At 36.7% G+C, this 17892-nt stretch overlaps 3 protein-coding genes across 3 annotated transcripts; all 3 read right to left on the bottom strand.

Moving 5' to 3' along the window:
* Positions 1-1025: 1025 nt before the first annotated feature.
* Positions 1026-4723, bottom strand: LOC149485584 (SAC3 domain-containing protein 1). Its single transcript, XM_089698845.1, has 7 exons — positions 4504-4723; positions 4171-4332; positions 3705-3866; positions 2951-3220; positions 2512-2649; positions 1660-1846; positions 1026-1422 (listed from the first exon to the last, which is right to left on the bottom strand). Exons 1-7 carry the CDS (start codon positions 4602-4604, stop codon positions 1354-1356), a joined length of 1089 nt encoding a protein of 362 aa, XP_089554971.1. The 5' UTR covers positions 4605-4723; the 3' UTR covers positions 1026-1353.
* Positions 4724-8472: 3749 nt separating this feature from the next.
* Positions 8473-12359, bottom strand: LOC149485583 (uncharacterized). The gene is made up of 4 exons (XM_089698698.1): positions 12070-12359; positions 11326-11481; positions 10472-10606; positions 8473-8717 (listed from the first exon to the last, which is right to left on the bottom strand). Exons 1-4 carry the CDS (start codon positions 12115-12117, stop codon positions 8553-8555), a joined length of 504 nt encoding a protein of 167 aa, XP_089554824.1. The 5' UTR covers positions 12118-12359; the 3' UTR covers positions 8473-8552.
* A 2299-nt stretch (positions 12360-14658) lies between these two features.
* LOC149485582 (uncharacterized) lies at positions 14659-16416 on the bottom strand. Its single transcript, XM_089698563.1, has 3 exons — positions 16194-16416; positions 15423-15563; positions 14659-14817 (listed from the first exon to the last, which is right to left on the bottom strand). Exons 1-3 carry the CDS (start codon positions 16332-16334, stop codon positions 14659-14661), a joined length of 441 nt encoding a protein of 146 aa, XP_089554689.1. The 5' UTR covers positions 16335-16416.
* Between the last annotated feature and the right edge of the window lie 1476 nt (positions 16417-17892).

Here is a 17892-nt window from a genome sequence, read left to right as displayed (position 1 = left end):
TTTCTTTTTTTTGCGTATCTGTTGGCAAGTGACATTGACGTTGACAGCTATCAAAAACCGAATAAGCGTAGCTTGTACCTATCCAAAGTAGATAAAAAAATAGGGAGATATGTTTTTAAAGCGGCAATAAGGCTTACACTTTCATAGTTAATTGAACATGACTACACTGTACAATATTATCATAAGGAATCTATTCAGGATACGGAAGAATGTCTATAACATACTTATTCTACCCTATTAATACTCTGTGGTGACCAAGAGGCAATACGTATGCGGTATGACATTAGTCCAAAATTAAGGAAAGAAATTGTTATTGTTAATAAATTTATAAAATAAACATTGATGTTTGTAGCTCGCCGTGATGGCATGGTACTAAGTACCTTTAATATTTGAGATCAGATGTCAATACCGTTTATTTGTCAAGGAATGAGTCCTATTTGACAAATAATAAAAAAGTATTCGCTGTAAACTGCTTTGTTTTGTTTATCTGATCTGATTGTACGCGAAACTCTAGCAACACCTAAATAGTTTTAAAATATCCTGAAAAATGTATGAGGCAACCAAACAAATTTTAATAGAAAACAATCATTTAGCTCTTCATGGCAACTCTGTTACAACGTTGTTTTATTAATTTTGCGTTATTTGGACATATTTAAATTTAGATGTTTAATTTTTAATTTAGTAATTGTAGGAAAATCAATGCAATGTTATTACTCATTACTCATATGAAAGATATCAAATTAGTGATTTTTGTATTACCGTCAATACGCTTAAAAATATTATTATAATTTTAATCGGAATTGTTTAAAAAGCCCCCTTTTGCATAATCTTTAATAAATGGGAAATTTTCTGAATATACCACAAAATGGAACCAGAATTAGTATAAACAGAACATTTGTGATCCACTATCTACATGTCCAAAGCTGTGACTGACATAACTAATGTAACTTAGCCATATGATAGGCAAATTAGCTATTTTATGTAATTAGCAAACACATAGATGAATTTCTTATGTAAATAAAAGATTATTGGTAAATAAATGTTTTATTTCAAACAACATATTTATAATAACATGATTCAATTCTGGCACACATACAAATAAGAAAAAATAATTATTCACAATGAGATCTTGGAAACTTAATTATTGTAACAAATTATGAGTAAAAATACAAGAACTTTAACTCAAATAAACGATTCTGATAAATATAAGTATAAATATACTAAGAATAATAACTATGATGTAGAAACTAAAGCACCCGAGCGAGGTCGTAGATTCAACTTAATTATACTTAAGAGTTTTTTTTTTTTGGTAATATTTATGTAGAAATTCCGCGTTAATAAATTACATTTTTATTACGCTGCCACGGTAAGTATGTCTTCGAAGTCCATATCTAATATTTTAGAACTGCATTTTGGTGGAAACTGAAAGAAAAAAATAAAGATTAAAAACAGAGGTTTTGTTTGTAGATTAACTTGAATTGATAAAAATGAAATGATATGAAATATGTTTATTATGGAACAGAAAAAGGAGTTTTAATGAAAGCTAATTGTATACCCATAAAGTTTACAAATAGTCTCTTTTTTTACACAAAAAATTACATTTACTACACTTAGTAATACTTATTACATCTTTCCAAGTTTAAAATACTGAATACTTACAACATTTACATCATTTTTAAACGCAGCCTTGTTAAAGCAAACCCCTTCACCTACGGTAAGTCCATAATGTTTACAACAATCTATTACTTCGTCAACACTGTTGAACAACAACCAGCGTTGTAACACTGTTGTTGGAACTGTCAGTGATTTGCTGTTGTAAGCTGTGCTGAGGACTTGAAGGCTCTGCCTGGAATGTAAGTATATTATGAATGGATAAAATATCTTTTGTCATATATCCCTTTTTAAGCTATTGCATAGCTTCTATCGCGGGCCTTGAGCGCGGGGACCGAATCCAGAAATTTTGTAACGAAAAACCTCACGCTCCCCACTCCGACGGACGCGGAGGTGTGGCTTGAAGGCATAGCATGCTTTACCGCGGCAGTCCCCGAGTGCCACATGAGTCTTTTTTTATTTTCTTACAGACTCTGTATTCAATAATTTATTCTTGCAATTTTTAACAAAGATGTATCTATGAGTTAAAGTCCTGTACAATGTTGTCTACCTATGAAGGGATAAGCTAGTACAGACTGACAAAAATTTTACAAATACATATGTAATTGTTTTACAAGACGTAAAAAGATTAGTGTACTTGTTTACAAATATACCTAGTTTAAAGCGGAAGAAGTTAAGTGGACTAGTCACTACATAGTATAAAACAAAGTCGCTTTCTCTGTCCCTATTTCCCTATGTCCCTTTGTATGCTTAAATCTTTAAAACTACGCAATGGATTTTGATGCGGTTTCTTTTAATAGAAAGAGTGATTCAAGAGGAAGGTTTTAGTATATAATTTATTAGGTTTTAGACAAAGCGGGCGAAGCCGCGGGCGGTTAGCTAGTTGAACTTAAAACTTACCTCTGCAATGTGGGTAGATATAAGTAAAAGGCACAACTGGTTAAAGAACATAATTTCTGCGATAGTCTACACATTCGAATGTAATTCCTTTTTAGATTAGCGACTGCTATTTCATAGGACAATCTTAGTTGTGGTTTTCTGAAAGAGAGAATTAATGGTATAAGTAGGAAAGGTAGGGAAATAGTAGTGTATGTATATTTCATATTATCTAATAAAGATACTGTGTATACTTTCAACAAAAACTAAGAAAATTAAATTTTTATTTTTATTGCAGTTGCAAAATTAAAAAATTCAAATTCAAATTATATTTATTTGCAAGAATGTAGTTACAAATTATAGATGTTTTTAATTACAATATTATGTGGCTAATACATTCTACCCATTGATTGGGTGTGCAAATATTGAAAAATAAAGCAAAGCAATTTCAAAAAATTATTACCTTTTTAAATACTGTGGTAAGTTTAAATACCGTAACATTGGCTGTAAATCATCCAAATTGCATAATAAATATAAACATTCTATTAGTTCTCTATTACACATATTTTTCCCATTCAAAGACAATGATTCCAGACCGAATGTATTATCTACATTAAAACATTTATTCTGTCTGTCTGTTTCATCGCAGCAACTCAAAAACCACTTCATGCATTCAAGAAGGTATTTGTTGTTCAACACAGGATCAAATTCATTCAATGATTTGTCTCTTAATCTGGAAAAAAAAACAAAAGTATATAAATAGAGGTCAATAATGATTTTTATATGGGCAGATTGGCACAGAAGGTACAGATTACTTCTTGCACACAAAAGGCTTTTTATGTTGAAGCTAATTCTCTAAAGTTTGGATGAATCGTAAAGCTTAATATAAAGTGAAGTCCCATGTCCCCTAGTGGGGTAAGGGGCATATGCATTATACAACTGTTTCACTGATCAATTTTCTTTAAGGACAAGTAGGTAATCAGCCTTCTGTGTCCTACCAGACCAAGACATTTTTTTTTCTTTGTCTCCACCGGGAATCGAACCCAGGACCCCTCAGTGTTACGCTCACGCGTCAACCACTGTACCGAGGCGACAGTCCAAAAGCTTAATATAATGATATTTAAATATTATTAACAATTACATATATCATCTTGTGTCCATCAAATTACAGATACATCTATTTCTGATAAATTCTCATCTTTTTATTCAACTATTACCTTAAAGCGAAGAAAACATGAAACCTAATAATAGGTTCCAATAATTCCATACACTGTTCTGGTGGCAAGCGCTGTATGGTCATGTCTTGACGGACAGCTCTCAGCCGATCATTGAGAAAATCATACACAACTGTTAATGGCACATCTGATCGCTTTGCTACTCTGCAAAATGTAAGTATATTTCAATTTTTAAGCTACTGAAAGACAGACAGCAAAAATGTTGTTATTAATACCATAGCCCCTGCTAACAAGTGATTGTTTATTAACTGTTTTTTTTTTAATTATACAGATTTTATAATAAATTGGATGTAATAAATTATTAGTCTATCTCAGAATATCTTGAAATTGTTATATCAGAATAAATTATCACATAAAAATATTGCTACAGTACAGTACAGCAACACAAGGTGTGATTTACACCATTTTAAGACAATCTGCAATTTAAATAAATATGTACATGTCTTACTCAAATAATAAATATTGTACAACTTTTCTTAATACATGATAGGGTCGTAACAGCTTTGGCACAGCCATATTGGAGTCTGCAGCAGATCTACTGTATGATTTAATTAACTTATGTTCATTTCCAACAACTTCCAAGACATGTATTAATTTTTCGCGTTTTCGCCTGAAAAGTTAATAAATAATTATTTCATAAAATAAGAAAAGTACACGATAATCATTATTCATTAATGACCCAGAGCCAGAGGAGTTAGATAAGGTATTATTGATATTGCTAATTAGTTTTAAGTCAAGGAAACATTCTGATTTAATGTAACTAAAATAAAAACAAACTTACAGAGCGCTTTCTTCTTGTGGACAAAAGTTAATACAAGTTCCAGCAATATTCGTGCCGAGTTTTGCTGTATTTTTGTTTTGTAAATAATCTAGATACGACATCGTTTATATTTAAAAAATATTTTAATAATCGAATTTCGAGTTAATTTTTCTGCCAATTTTGAAGATTTGGCACGTTTGGCACCAAAATTGAAAAATGTCATGATGACATTTCGTTAGTTTTTTTTTCGTTTTTTTGGTAAAGACTGCACTATTTGCCAGTGTCAACTTCAGATGTTAATCCATTTTCTTTAATAGCAACACTAATTTTCACTGTGTCCGATTTGTGGTCCGATTAGGTACAGCTTGGGTACAGCCTCCCGACACCACCCCGACACTTACCACCCTTATATTACAGGCCCGTGTTGTTCGAACTGGGTCCCCCCGATAGCACCACCGTAGAGTACATGACGAAGGTAGACTGGCGAAAGTTGCACGAGGCCTTACAGCCCGTCGACTCGCCAGAGCTGGAGTCTGTACCTGACAAAATCGACACGGTCGTAGAGGCGCTCGACGCGGTCTCCTCGGTCACCAGCCACATTCAATCCAAGATTGAATACGCGTCCCGGCGGGTCCCCGTTGGCCTCGGCCACCGGTTGGATCTGCCCCCGGACGTACGAAGGCTGGTGGGCGATAAGAACGCGGCGACGCGCGCCTACGACCGAGCACCGACAGACGAAAACCGTAGGATACTTCGTTCCTTACAGAGAGAGGTAAGAGAGCGAATTCACGAATTACGCAACGAGCGGTGGGACTCTTTACTTAGCGATCTCTCTCCCTCGCACACTGCCTACTGGCGGCTTGCGAGGACTCTCAAATCTGATGGTATTGCCGCCACGCCACCGCTCATTCGTCCTGACCAACCTCCCGCTTTTGACGATTTTGAGAAGGCCGAATGCTTAGCTGACAGTTTAGAGGAACAATGTTCCCCCAGTCTCGACTTGACCGACTCGACTCACATTAACGTAGTTAATCAAGAGATCGCACGTTTCACCGAAACCCCTCGTATCGATGCCGAGCCCTTGTCACCAACGACGGCCACCGAAGTAAAATCACTTATCAAGTCACTTGCCAGTAGGAAGTCCCCAGGCGGAGACTCTATTCCCAATAGAGCTCTAAAAAGCCTGCCGCCCGCCCTTATCGCTCTCCTAGTAGCCACCTTTAATTGTCTCCTGGCCAATTGTACCTTCCCCGCTAAGTGGAAGGAAGCAATTGTGATCGGGATCCACAAACCGGGCAAACCCCGGAACGTGGCATCTAGTTACCGTCCCATCAGTCTCCTCAGCTCTCTGGGGAAAATCTATGAGAGAATCATCTCCAAACGCCTCTGGGACGCAGTCATTGCCAAAAAGCTGCTCCCGGACGAACAATTCGGCTTTAGGCGAGCTCACTCATGTCCTCACCAAGTACACCGCATCACGGAGTACATTCTCGCGGGCCTCACCCGCCTCAAACCCCACAGAACGGGAGCGGTCTTCTTTGACGTAGCGAAGGAGTTCGACAAGGTCTGGCACAACGGTTTGATTTACAAACTGTACACTCTCGGCGTGCCAGACAGTCTCGTGTTCATCATACGAGACTACTTGTCTAACCGGTCCTTCCGCTACAGACTAGACGGCACGCTCTCGTCTTCACGTCCCATCCAGGCCGGAGTCCCTCAGGGCTCCGTCTTGTCGCCCCTCCTATTCGCGCTATACACTAGCGACATCCCAAAGCACGATAAAGTGCAACTATCCCTCTTCGCGGACGACACGGCACTCTACGTGTCGAGTCCATACCGCAAAAGAATAGCTCCACTCCTACAATCCGCGACCGATGCAGTAGGCAAATGGTTTCGCAAATGGGGTATCACTGTGAACCCCGACAAGAGCGCCGCCGTGCTCTTCAGGCGCGGCGGCCCCGAGGCCATAGATAGTGTCAAACTCTATGGCCAAGTCATTCCGTGGCAAAAGCACACCAAATTCTTAGGCGTCACTCTAGACGCACACATGTCATTTAAAGCCCACATTAAGGCAGTCCGTAAGAAAGCCAGCTATGTTCTTAGCCGGCTCTATTACCTTATAAACAGTCGCAGTAAAATGTCCCTTAGACATAAGGTGACACTTTACAAAACGGTGGTCCGTCCAATCCTCACTTATAGTAGTGTAGTTTTCGCGCATTGCGCCCCCAGCTCCATACACAAGCTCCAGACGATTCAGTCGCGGTTCATGAGAACGGCGACTGGAGCGCCCTGGTTCGTGCGTAACGTGGACCTACATAGGGACCTAGAACTCCCCACCATAGCCCAATGGATGAAGCAAGCGTCTAAGCGCTACTTCGACAAGGCTAAAAACCACCCCAACCCATTGGTGACAAAGGCCATCGCATACGTCGCGAATCCCGATCCCACTCGTCGTCGCAGGCGGCCGAGACACGTCTTGGACGACTTCGACGACGACATTACCAAAGCTAACGCACGGCTAGACTCGGCGATTGAAGCCCAACGTCGAACCAACCGCGACACCGCACACACCACAGCAGAAAGCGTACACCGTCTTCGCCGGCGAAGACGAGGTCCCTTGTTCCGCGTTCCCGCGCCCACCCGGGTGAGCGCCCGTCCGATTAGGGCCCTTCTGGCCTCCTCCACTCAAGCGACAGCTCAAGCCGAGGTTCGTGGTCCCCGTCAAGGGGGGACGCCCTTGTGCATGTCGCTACCAGGGTGAACCTTCAGTTCACCCCCGCGTCCGCGTTAAAATGTAGAAGCCCTTCTGGCTAACATTGAGAGACACCACACAAAAAAAAAAAAAAAAACCCTTATATCACGGTCAATCTGTTGCAAGTTCTCTGAGCCAGTTTTCTTCTGCAGGATCGATACCCAAAATGGCGATTTATAATGTACCATAATAATACTTGTTTTATCGTGTATTAGGCAATAGCACAGAATACTTAATAGTAGCTAATTGAAACAGATGACTCTAAAAGGCTTTTTCTAAAATAAATAGTTGATGATATACACGCAGCTGTAGATATAGCAATTATTTAAATAAATTTTGTTCTAAGCCATATAATGTCATAAATGCTGAATACCTAGTGCTGAATTAAATTCCAAATCTAAAATTGTAACTCCCGATCCCAGTGAGGACGGATTCTGCCATAAAATTGTTTCAATTTCGTTTGTATCTTCAATTGACAGTTTTATGATGATGGTTTCTTGTAGCCTGAATGTAGGTATTATTATAAATAGGGCTCTGACTGAATTACAGAGATGGTAATCTTTTCATCGGTGGTTTTTACATACCTACTATAAAAATGAATGCCCAAATGTGTTGGTAAGCGCAAAACTCGAGAACGGCTGAACCGATTTCGTTAATCCTTTTTTTACAATATTCCTTGAAGTACGAGTGGTTCTTATGGTGAGAAAACATAAACATATACCATGGGCGAAGCCGGGGCGGACCGCTAGTTTTATAATAGGTAGGTATTATGTAAATATGACACAAAGTTAGCTAGCTACTAGTTATTATTCTGTGACAAAGTGTATAGGTACACTACAGTTATGGGCACAAGCTTCTTATATCTTCTATATAGGGTGGAATTTATTTTGAAATGCCACCTAGAGAAAATCCCTTGTTACAATCAGTGGCAATTTTTTTAAAAGAATGAAAACAGCTTTCATCCATTCACGAAAATTTGTTTACCACATCCGGTAATTGAGCCGATTGAATTCAGTTAGAATTATACACCCCGTTGTTATATTGAATCGGTCGTTAGAGTCATTACAAGGGAAAACAGTCTTCATAATCATTCGATTCCTAGCTAGGAATATTGATTTTTCAAAAATCTAAGGATGCATCATTGTGATCCTCATATCTAAGCCATTTTTAAAGATATAAAAAAAGTAAAAACACAGTTTTTTTTTCATAATTATTTATTTGGAATAAAAATCTAAAACGTTCGTCCGACTCATTATGCAGACACATAGAGAATCCAAAAACAACACGATCGATAAAAGCACACAAACAACAATCCAATTTAGTGTATTTTATTTATAAATATTGCATATATGTATATTGTTAGAATAGTATGATTGGTTGCTCTAACATATATTCTTCCATATGCCCTGCCTTGCTCCATCGGGAATATGTTTGGTAAAGCATTGGGGACGATTGTCAAATTTCTGATTTGAAAATTAGTATTCTGAAATAAAATAAAATTAAAAGTCAAACATTTTATTTAGTATGAAACATAAGAAATAATAAGAATAAGATAATAATAATAATAATATAATAAGGGCGTAGGGATGTGACGACCCCATCGCCCACGGTTGGAATATCTATTGTTTACTTGACAATAGATATTCCACCCGTGCAATCAGTCAACCCGCAGGACACCTTGTGGCGGGGTGTCGGGGAGTAGCGACCCCGCGGGAACCGAGCGCTCCCGGGGGAGGCCCCTGTCTTCATCTCCGGCTTGCCTTCACCGGCCGGTCGGAGTGAAGCCTGACGAGGACAGGACCCCCACCTCTGGCTTGCCTTAACCGGCCGGCCAGAGTGGAGTCGCGAGAGCTTTTAGCTCGAAGGGTGGATGCGAAGCGTAAGTGGCGAGTGGGCACGTGATGCTGGACCCTCAGGGAGCGCGTGATCGTAGTTTAAAGTCCAGGGACGCCTCTCCACCCTTAGCTGCTCACAATATGTTGCCCCCTTGTCGCACTATTGCAGCGACTTATTTCGGGGGCCCATACAGTGAGAGGGCGAGTCACCACCTGCCAACATATTTTTACTTTCTTTTAGTAGAAAGGCAGGTGCCATAGTTTCCAATAGTCCCCAAATACCGGCCCATTTAACACCCCACTCCATATCCCAGTTTATTTTGTTTTCCATATCTCGAAATAGTCCTACATCGGCCGCGGACTGCCTAGGACTGTATCTCTACAGTACAGTCATGGGCAGGCTGCGGCTGGTGTCCCACAACACAGTAAAGTTCTCTAAAGGGCCTCTGCGTGTTGGATCCGTGTCCCCACGTAAGCCTTCCAAAGGACCGGGTACCTTCCTTATGATGGTACCCGAGTATTATGGATGAGATACACATAATAATATAATAATAATAATAAGATACAACGGTAGGTAAAAGAATACGCGGATTTTAAAATCAGACAAAAATGCTCATAAAATAAAAACTACAGGGCCTATTCGAATAAAATTTTTATGGAACCAATTCGACACCATTCCGCATCAAAAAAAGAATCACGTAAATCGGTTCAGAAACCTCGGAGTAATCGGTGTACATACATAAAAAAAATTAAAAAAAAATACTGGCCGAATTGATAACCTCCTCCTTTTTTTTTTTTTGAAGTCAGCCTCTATTAGAAATTGTGCCTTAGAATATTCTTTATAATATGTTATAGGTTGTAATAGGTATGTGAATGATGTTTCACAAAATCAATGTTATTACCGAGTAATACGTGATGCCAGTAATTTCAATTGCAAGCAATTATACAGGATGTCCCACTATTGTGATACTAAGCGCGAAGGGACTTGTAGTATTGCATACACTGATCACGTAAAAAATACTTAAACAACAAAATTACATCAAAAAATTTTTGCTAAATTTTTCCTGAAAATCCATGTTTTCTTCTCTAGCTTCGCTCAGCCGGCATATACCGCTTCGCTAATGTGAGCATTTTGTCTATGAAAACATAATCTTAAACGATAAGTCACATGCTGGTAGGAAAGCTGGGCAGGTTGCTTGTTAGGGGTGTACGCATAGAGTTTTAAGAATTCAAACATTTGAAAAAAAACTGCGTCTGGAATTTTATAAGTATTTTTTACGTACTCAGCGTAATATGCAAAACTATAACCTCCTTTGAGCTTAGTATACCAAAAGGCAAAAGTGGGACACCCTGTATAAGAGTATTTATTTTATTTTACAGATAAGAATTATTGGTAACTTACGGGTGGCATTGGACATTTCAATTGATTTCCAAATGTAAAGAATGGAGATGAGAATAAATCACACAACTTGAACTTCAATTCGATAAACGATGGTCTATATTCATTGTGAAGAAATTCTTCAATGACGACGCTCGCCTGAAATTATAGTCACATGAAGGTACAACAATAGGTGCCTATACTCAAAGTATAGAGTATGTATTTCATTTACTATTAGTGCGTAGCTATATTACTGGCTCTGTGGTGCGTAGGGGTTATAAAAAATATTTATTGCTTATTACTTTGATAGCTTTCTTTACCCAAAGCAATCAAAGAAGGAATCTGATTCAGAAGTTCGAGCTCACGTCCAAGCTCAAGAGGAACTTTATCAATTCTAATCGTTAAAAAGTGAATTAAAAATTTTGCGGAGTTTGTTGGGGGAATCTGTGAAAATATCAAACAACTCACTGTAGTCGTTTACAGTTTTACAAATTCTCGCAATGGGTGAGTTTCGACTCGATACGGTTCTGCGTTGAGGAGGACACAGCGGCAACAAAACCTTACGAGGGTATCTAGAAGGCACCTTTAAATTAAATTTTTGAAGCAATTGGGGGCAATCAATTTTACTATTGAATAATTTCAAGGCAAAGAGTAAATCAAGAAGTACCCGACGATTATCAAGAGATGTAATTTTGAAGTGAGATAGTTGCTTTTTATATGATGGTAACTGTTTCTTTGATTTTCCACTTGCATAAACAAGGTGCAAAAGAAATCTTCTCTGTATCCTTTCCAATCGTAAGGAATGGCACGCATAGTGAGGTCTCCAAACCACATGTTCTTCGTTCATTCATTCATTCTTGACTTGGATTGTGACTTACCGATAAGTTATTGTCCAACGTGCGCAAAGCTGTACCATATACATTGAGGGTTGGTTTCCCTTTCCGGGAATATCTCCTTACGGTCGCTGTCAGATTCGTAGTGTACACATTATCATAATATGGAACTTCAACCCTTTCAATCGAAGCCAGGAATGCCTGGAAAAACCTGGGTTGTCTATATTTTTTGAGAAAAATAGTAAGTGTGATTACACACAACCTACTGTGATTTCTCTGTATCGGATTAGATATAAGGTAGGTTTCTCATCCTGTCTTGAATCGGTGGGTGGAGATCAACCTCGCCATGCTATTGCAAAAATGACAGCACACGCGTTTCTTGGGCCAAGCTCCGTCCACACTGAGCGAGCTGCTATCCGCAGCATTTGCTTCGCGAGGCTGCTCGCTCTGTGTGGACCTGCCAGGTAGGTCCACACAGAGCCTACCTATTATCTATTCAAGAGAGGATGAGGAACCGAGTTCACTAATATGGGGAAATTGTACACGTCATCTGATCTAAACATTGTAAAAGGAAAACATTTGTGTTTTTGCTTCACACAGCACCTTTTGGACCGAACCAAATCATCGTTTACCAGCAAAAACCGACATTATTCCTAAGTTACTTAGCTTTTAGAGCTAATAAATTAACTTATTTATTTTTTATTTATTCTGATCGTTCTATACAGAGTGAGGCAATATAGAAAATAAAAAAGTTGGTGCGAAAGATATTGTATACAACTTCTAACTTACATGAATTACCCCGAATAGAAAAACAACGATGCAAAGGTTTACAATCATAGTTTAAACATGTAAGTCGGCTAGATTACAGAAATCTAAGTAAATTGAATAAAATGCTAAATTTAAAGGTGCAGGCTAATTTCCGTTAAAATTTAAATGTTCTAAATTTTAACGGAAATTAGTTTTGTGAATGCATTAGAATTTAGATTATCTCATTTGCATCAGTATATACAGGGTGGAATTTAAAATAAAAAAAATTATAAAAAAAGATTATAAAATTCATCTAATAACTTGTGAGAGAGAAGTATAGCAATGGTGCAATGTCATATCGGTCGTATTCAGTATTCACCCTTCTATTCACCACTATTCACACAGATAAAAAATCTAGTTATATTAGTAGTAAATTGTACTCTAACTCTGTCGTAGATTTCATCAGCATAAAGCTATATTATTCCTAGCGTTTAGGGCTAGTAAATTAATTTACATGAATTACTCCTAATAAAAAATAAACCACGTGGTATAAACCATCAAATCATCAATCATGGCTTAAACCATGTTGCAAAATTACAAATTCGTATTATATTATCAAACACGATACTGATACTGTATTAAACACGAAAAAATTGACAAAGAATAGTGATTATCTTTAAATAAGTTATTATCTCTAATCTAAAAAAATTATATAGGTAAATGTTATGTAACTTTACGGAACGGACAAATGACGGAAAAATGTAAATTTTAACGGAAATTAGTTTTGCGAATGCAATAAAATATAATATTATTATCTCATTTGAATCAGTATACCTAGTCGTTGTAGTATATGTACACAGTGTGATTTTGTCAAGTCACATTGGTAGGCTAAATAGAACATACCTATTTAAATTATTTTTAAAAGACATCGCCGTTTGTGAAGAGATAGGTACAATTATACTGGTACATATCAATTTTTATGGACGCCCTATTACCTATATTATTTCGTTGGATATAAAAGAAAATATTGGTAACAATAAATAGATTACAATAAAATTACTTTTTTGTTCTCAATTTCGTGTTAAATAATAAATATTTTTTTTACGAAATTGAGAAATAGAGTAAAGAATACAACCGAAGACGTTATGGTAGAGAAGGCCTCTACATTTACCTCTATTGAGGTATTTCTATTAATTTCTAACAGACAACCACAAAGGCTGATGATGATGATGAACCACAAAGTAAGTGAAAAGAGGGTAGAGACTTGCATGTTCGACACAACAAGATTTTTTGCTATATTCATAATATGTTGACGTAATATTGTTAAATAAAAATATATGTAGGTACCTATATACCTACAATTGCTAGGTTTTTTTCTTTACTTCTAAGTTTAACAATTTTGGTGCACAATAAAGTATTTTTGTTTGTTTGTTCCAGTGTCCCTGTGGCTTTCGCCCGGATAGACGTTGTATGAAATCATAAAATAATAAAAAAAATGTTATATGACTAAATTATTCAATATACAGGGTGTCCCACTGTTGGTATACTAAGCTCAAAGGAGGTTATAGTTTTGCATACGCTGAGTACGTAAAAAATACTTAAAAAATTCCAGACGCATTTTTTTTTCAAATAGATGAAATCTTAAAACTCTATGTGTACACCCATAGCAAGCAACCCGCCCATTTTTGCCACTAGAACGTGAGCTATCGTTTAAGATTATGTTTTCATAGACAAAATGCTCACATTAGAGAGGCGGTATATGACGGCTGCGCGAAGCTAGAGAAGAAAACATGGATTTTCAGGAAAAAAATATCAAAAAAATTTTAACGTGATTTTGTTGTTTATGTATTTTTTACGTGATCAGTGTATGCAAAACTACAAGTTCCTTCGCGCTTAGTATACCAATAGTGTGACACCCTGTATTTTATAGGTTTTTAATTTTTCATCTTTCTCGTGGATTCTCGTCCAGTCTACTCGACTGGCCAATGGGTAGGTCTCGATTTATGTTCGTCAGAATCGTTTGACTTTCGCTATTTATCCGACGAGTTCGACTAACGCCCACGCGACTAGTCCGCCGGTAAGAATTGAAAATATTATTAATGTTTCGCTTGCGCGGTTCAGAACAAAATTTTACAACTACATCTACAAAAGTTTTTAAAACTACAGTTATAGCTACAACAGTTATTAAAACTATCACTGGTGCTACCGAACACCTTTTTCAAAAGCTGTTATACATATTAGCAAACATTACCTCTACAAGATTTTCCACCACTACGCTCTTTTTGAGAGAAGATGCCAATTCTACATTAGATACTGCCCTGCCATGGCCCTGCCCCTGCTTCGTTACTTTTGATTTGTGTCTTATCTCTCTGCTCGTCCCGATCAACCTTTACCATACACTAATAGGTTACCGGGTTTTGTGTCGATAAAATAAATTTCTCTCCTAACCTAACCTCTAACTCCTAACCTCTAAATAATTTATAATAATATATAAATTGAGCCCGGGATGGTTTTTATAAGAGTGACTGAATCTTTTCTATGAGACTATGAGACATTAGACTTAATTTGCAATGTTTTTATAGGACATACAGGTGTAAATATAAAAGACGATCGAATATATGAAGACATTTATTACAATTTATTTACAAATTTAGTATATAAGTAGCTTTTTACAATAGGATGCTTGGTTTCCGTGATAAAAAATAAGACGTAAATTCTGCCTTGTTCCATTGGGAAGATATTTGGCAAAGTATTCGTGCTTATCGTCATATTTGTAAGGCTATAGAATTTCTGAAACAGAAAAAAGATCGTAAGCTTTATTTGGTTATTGACATGTTATTGAATTTAAACTTATTTCAACCTCGTTACTGAGACTGCTCTTTAAATTATATGTGATGTAATTTTCCTTTTTGTTGTAGGTACCTATTTAATATGATAGTGACAAACATTGAAGTTGTGTTTCGGAACAATTAGCCTAAGTAGTAAGTACCTTTGTATTTTTTTTTCTAAGGGTATTTTTACTTCACAGAGAAAAGTTGAGTGTTACAATTCAGCAAAAGGGAACGGGAAATATTGAGATAAAATCAGCATGTGCATTGTGCAAGAACCAGAAAATTGAATTGTATGAAATCCGCCGATCCACACTTGCTAATCTTCCTATACAGAGTGGACATTTTTTATAGGCACTCGAGGGAATCTGCTTGAAATACTGGAGATAGCAAATTTTGTTCCAGGGCCCATAGACCACCCTGTATAAGGTTCATTGGATTCAAATTAGCATACTTTGTCTCTGCAGTGGAAATAAATGGGTTACAATCATTATAATTGTAATAGAAATAGTAAATTTAATTGATATCTAATTTAGATAGATATAATTTTAAGAATGGATTACTTACAGGTGGTAGTGGACATTCCAAGCCGTAGTTTTTCTTTAAATCTAATAATGGAGAGTCGAATAAATCACAAAGCTTAAACTGAAACCTGACAAATGATGGTCTATATTCATTGTGAAGGTATTCCTCGATTACCAATGCAATCTAAAAATAAAGATTATATTAAGTTACTACATCTTCTTATATATAAAAATGAATCGCAAAATGTGTTGGTAAGCGCATAACTCGAGAACGGCTGAACCGATTTCGATAATTCTTTTTTTATTATATTCCTTGAAGTACGAGGATGGTTTATATGTAGAGAAAACGTAAATATTATGTACCACGGGCGAAGCCGGGGCGGACCGCTAGTCTTATATATAAAAATGAATCGCAAAATGTGTTGGTAAGCGCATAACTCGAGAACGGCTGAACCGATTTCGATAATTCTTTTTTTATTATATTCCTTGAAGTACGAGGATGGTTTTTATGTAGAGAAAACATAAATATGTACCACGGGCGAAGCCGGGGCGGACCGCTAGTTACTAAATAATAATAACCTACTTATACGAGTGTAACCAAGATAATATTGTTAGAAAATTATTGAAATTAGTTATTTCTGTGTCAATTTATATAACTATATGTTGGATAATATGTATTTATTATTTAAGTAAGCTAAGATTGTTTTATTTAATAAAATTTTGCATCGCTGTCGTATTGGGCATGTCCTGTAACGGCAAGTGATGTTTTTAAATAAATAAATAATATAAATACTATACTAGTAGTTTAACTTACCGATACATTCTTATCCCACGCCTTCTCAATGTAGCCATAAATATTCAGAACTGGGTTACTTTTCCTGGAGTACCTCCTCACGGTCGTCGACGCATTCTTAACGTATACCTGGTCATAATATGTAATTTCAACCCTTTCCATATAAAGGTCGAATGTCTGGAAAATGAGCAGTATCCTATTAAATATATAATGCAAAAGTGTGATGTGTTTTTTTCATGTCGCTATGGAGCCATTTTATGGTATGTTTTTGTGTCTGGAGACAGTAAAGACGAAGAGTTGTATAGGTTACTTCTTACCTCGGTGAAATATCTCATTCTAATAGTTCAAATTGGTTGGATTAAAGCGCGTCACGCACGGTGAAGATACTATAATATTTTATCTTAAGATACTGTTATATTTTATATTACAGTATCTTAACGCATCCGGTATCAGCGTTCGGACCATCATTTTTCTTTTTGTCATTGCGTACCAAGACCCCTGTAGAACCGCCATCCTGTTACAAATGACCCACAAAATTTCGCGTCATTTGTAACAGGATGGCGGTTCTAAAATATAACAGTATCTTAAGATAAAATATTATAGTATCTTCACCGTGTGTGACGCGCTTAATAATTAGATACGAATTCGATACGAATCTCTTGCAAACGCTATTATAAGAAGTAGATGTCGAGATTGATACTTAATATAAATGAAAACTACACATTGTTTAAAACCTAATTTGTAACAAGCCCACATAGGATACCTTTTCGCCCCAAACAATTAGTTCTACGATATATAGTAGGTTTAATTTGTATACTTGTTTGTATACCTAGGGGTATAGTATTATATTATTATCTGTGCCTACGATTACTGTCGGATAATCCTCATTCTAGACTAGCTGTGCTCCGCGGTTTTACCCGCATTGCTCCGCTCCTGTTGGTCTTAGCGAGATGATAGATATACATACATAGCAGCCTTCCTCGATGAATGGGCTATCTATTTCTGTGATCTGTGGCTATCTAACACCGCAATTTTTTTTCAAATCGGTCGTAGGATCATCGGATCAGAGTAGTTGCCCAGGTTAACGCGTTCAAACAAACAAACTCTTCAGCTTTATAATATCAGTATAGAAACTCAAATAAATTGACTTACATGAATTTTTACAAATAAAAATGCAAGTACACCAAGGTTTAAAATCATAACTTTATACATGTCGGTCGGCTATGTAATTCTAAATCGTTTTAATTTATTTTAAAGAGCCTGTATCAACATTCATTCACTAAATAAGTATATAATAATACATAATGAGGATAACAACATAGGCGTAGTCAATTTCAGTGGAAATTAGTTATGTAGGTAATTGCTCTAATTTTATTTTTTTACAAAAAAAATCTATTTGATTTTAATCTGATACATATATGAATTTCGTACACCATGGAATAATTTAAATTCTAATAATTAATAAAACCGGCCAAGTGCGAGTCGGACTCGCGCACCCATAGGGCTCCGAACAAACCTATTTTTTTCATTTTACCAAATTTCAAGATTGACGTGTTCACGTGCTCAATGCTCATTCAAATACGTTGATTTATAACTTTGATTCTTTCACAGCTTCAAAGAACCGTATAAACAGCATATAATACCTTTACGCGTTCCTGAGAAAATATTTTAAAATATTTTTGAAATTTGTCAAATTACTAACTTTAAAAACGAAACAAAA

Source organism: Colias philodice, chromosome 9, assembly GCF_061535455.1.
Source record: "Colias philodice isolate Cphi_HAF_F1 chromosome 9, ilColPhil1 Martin Lab GWU primary, whole genome shotgun sequence".
Taxonomy (NCBI): Eukaryota; Metazoa; Arthropoda; class Insecta; order Lepidoptera; family Pieridae; genus Colias; species Colias philodice.
Note: the sequence above shows the minus strand (reverse complement) of the source record. Positions and strands in the feature narration are given on the sequence as shown.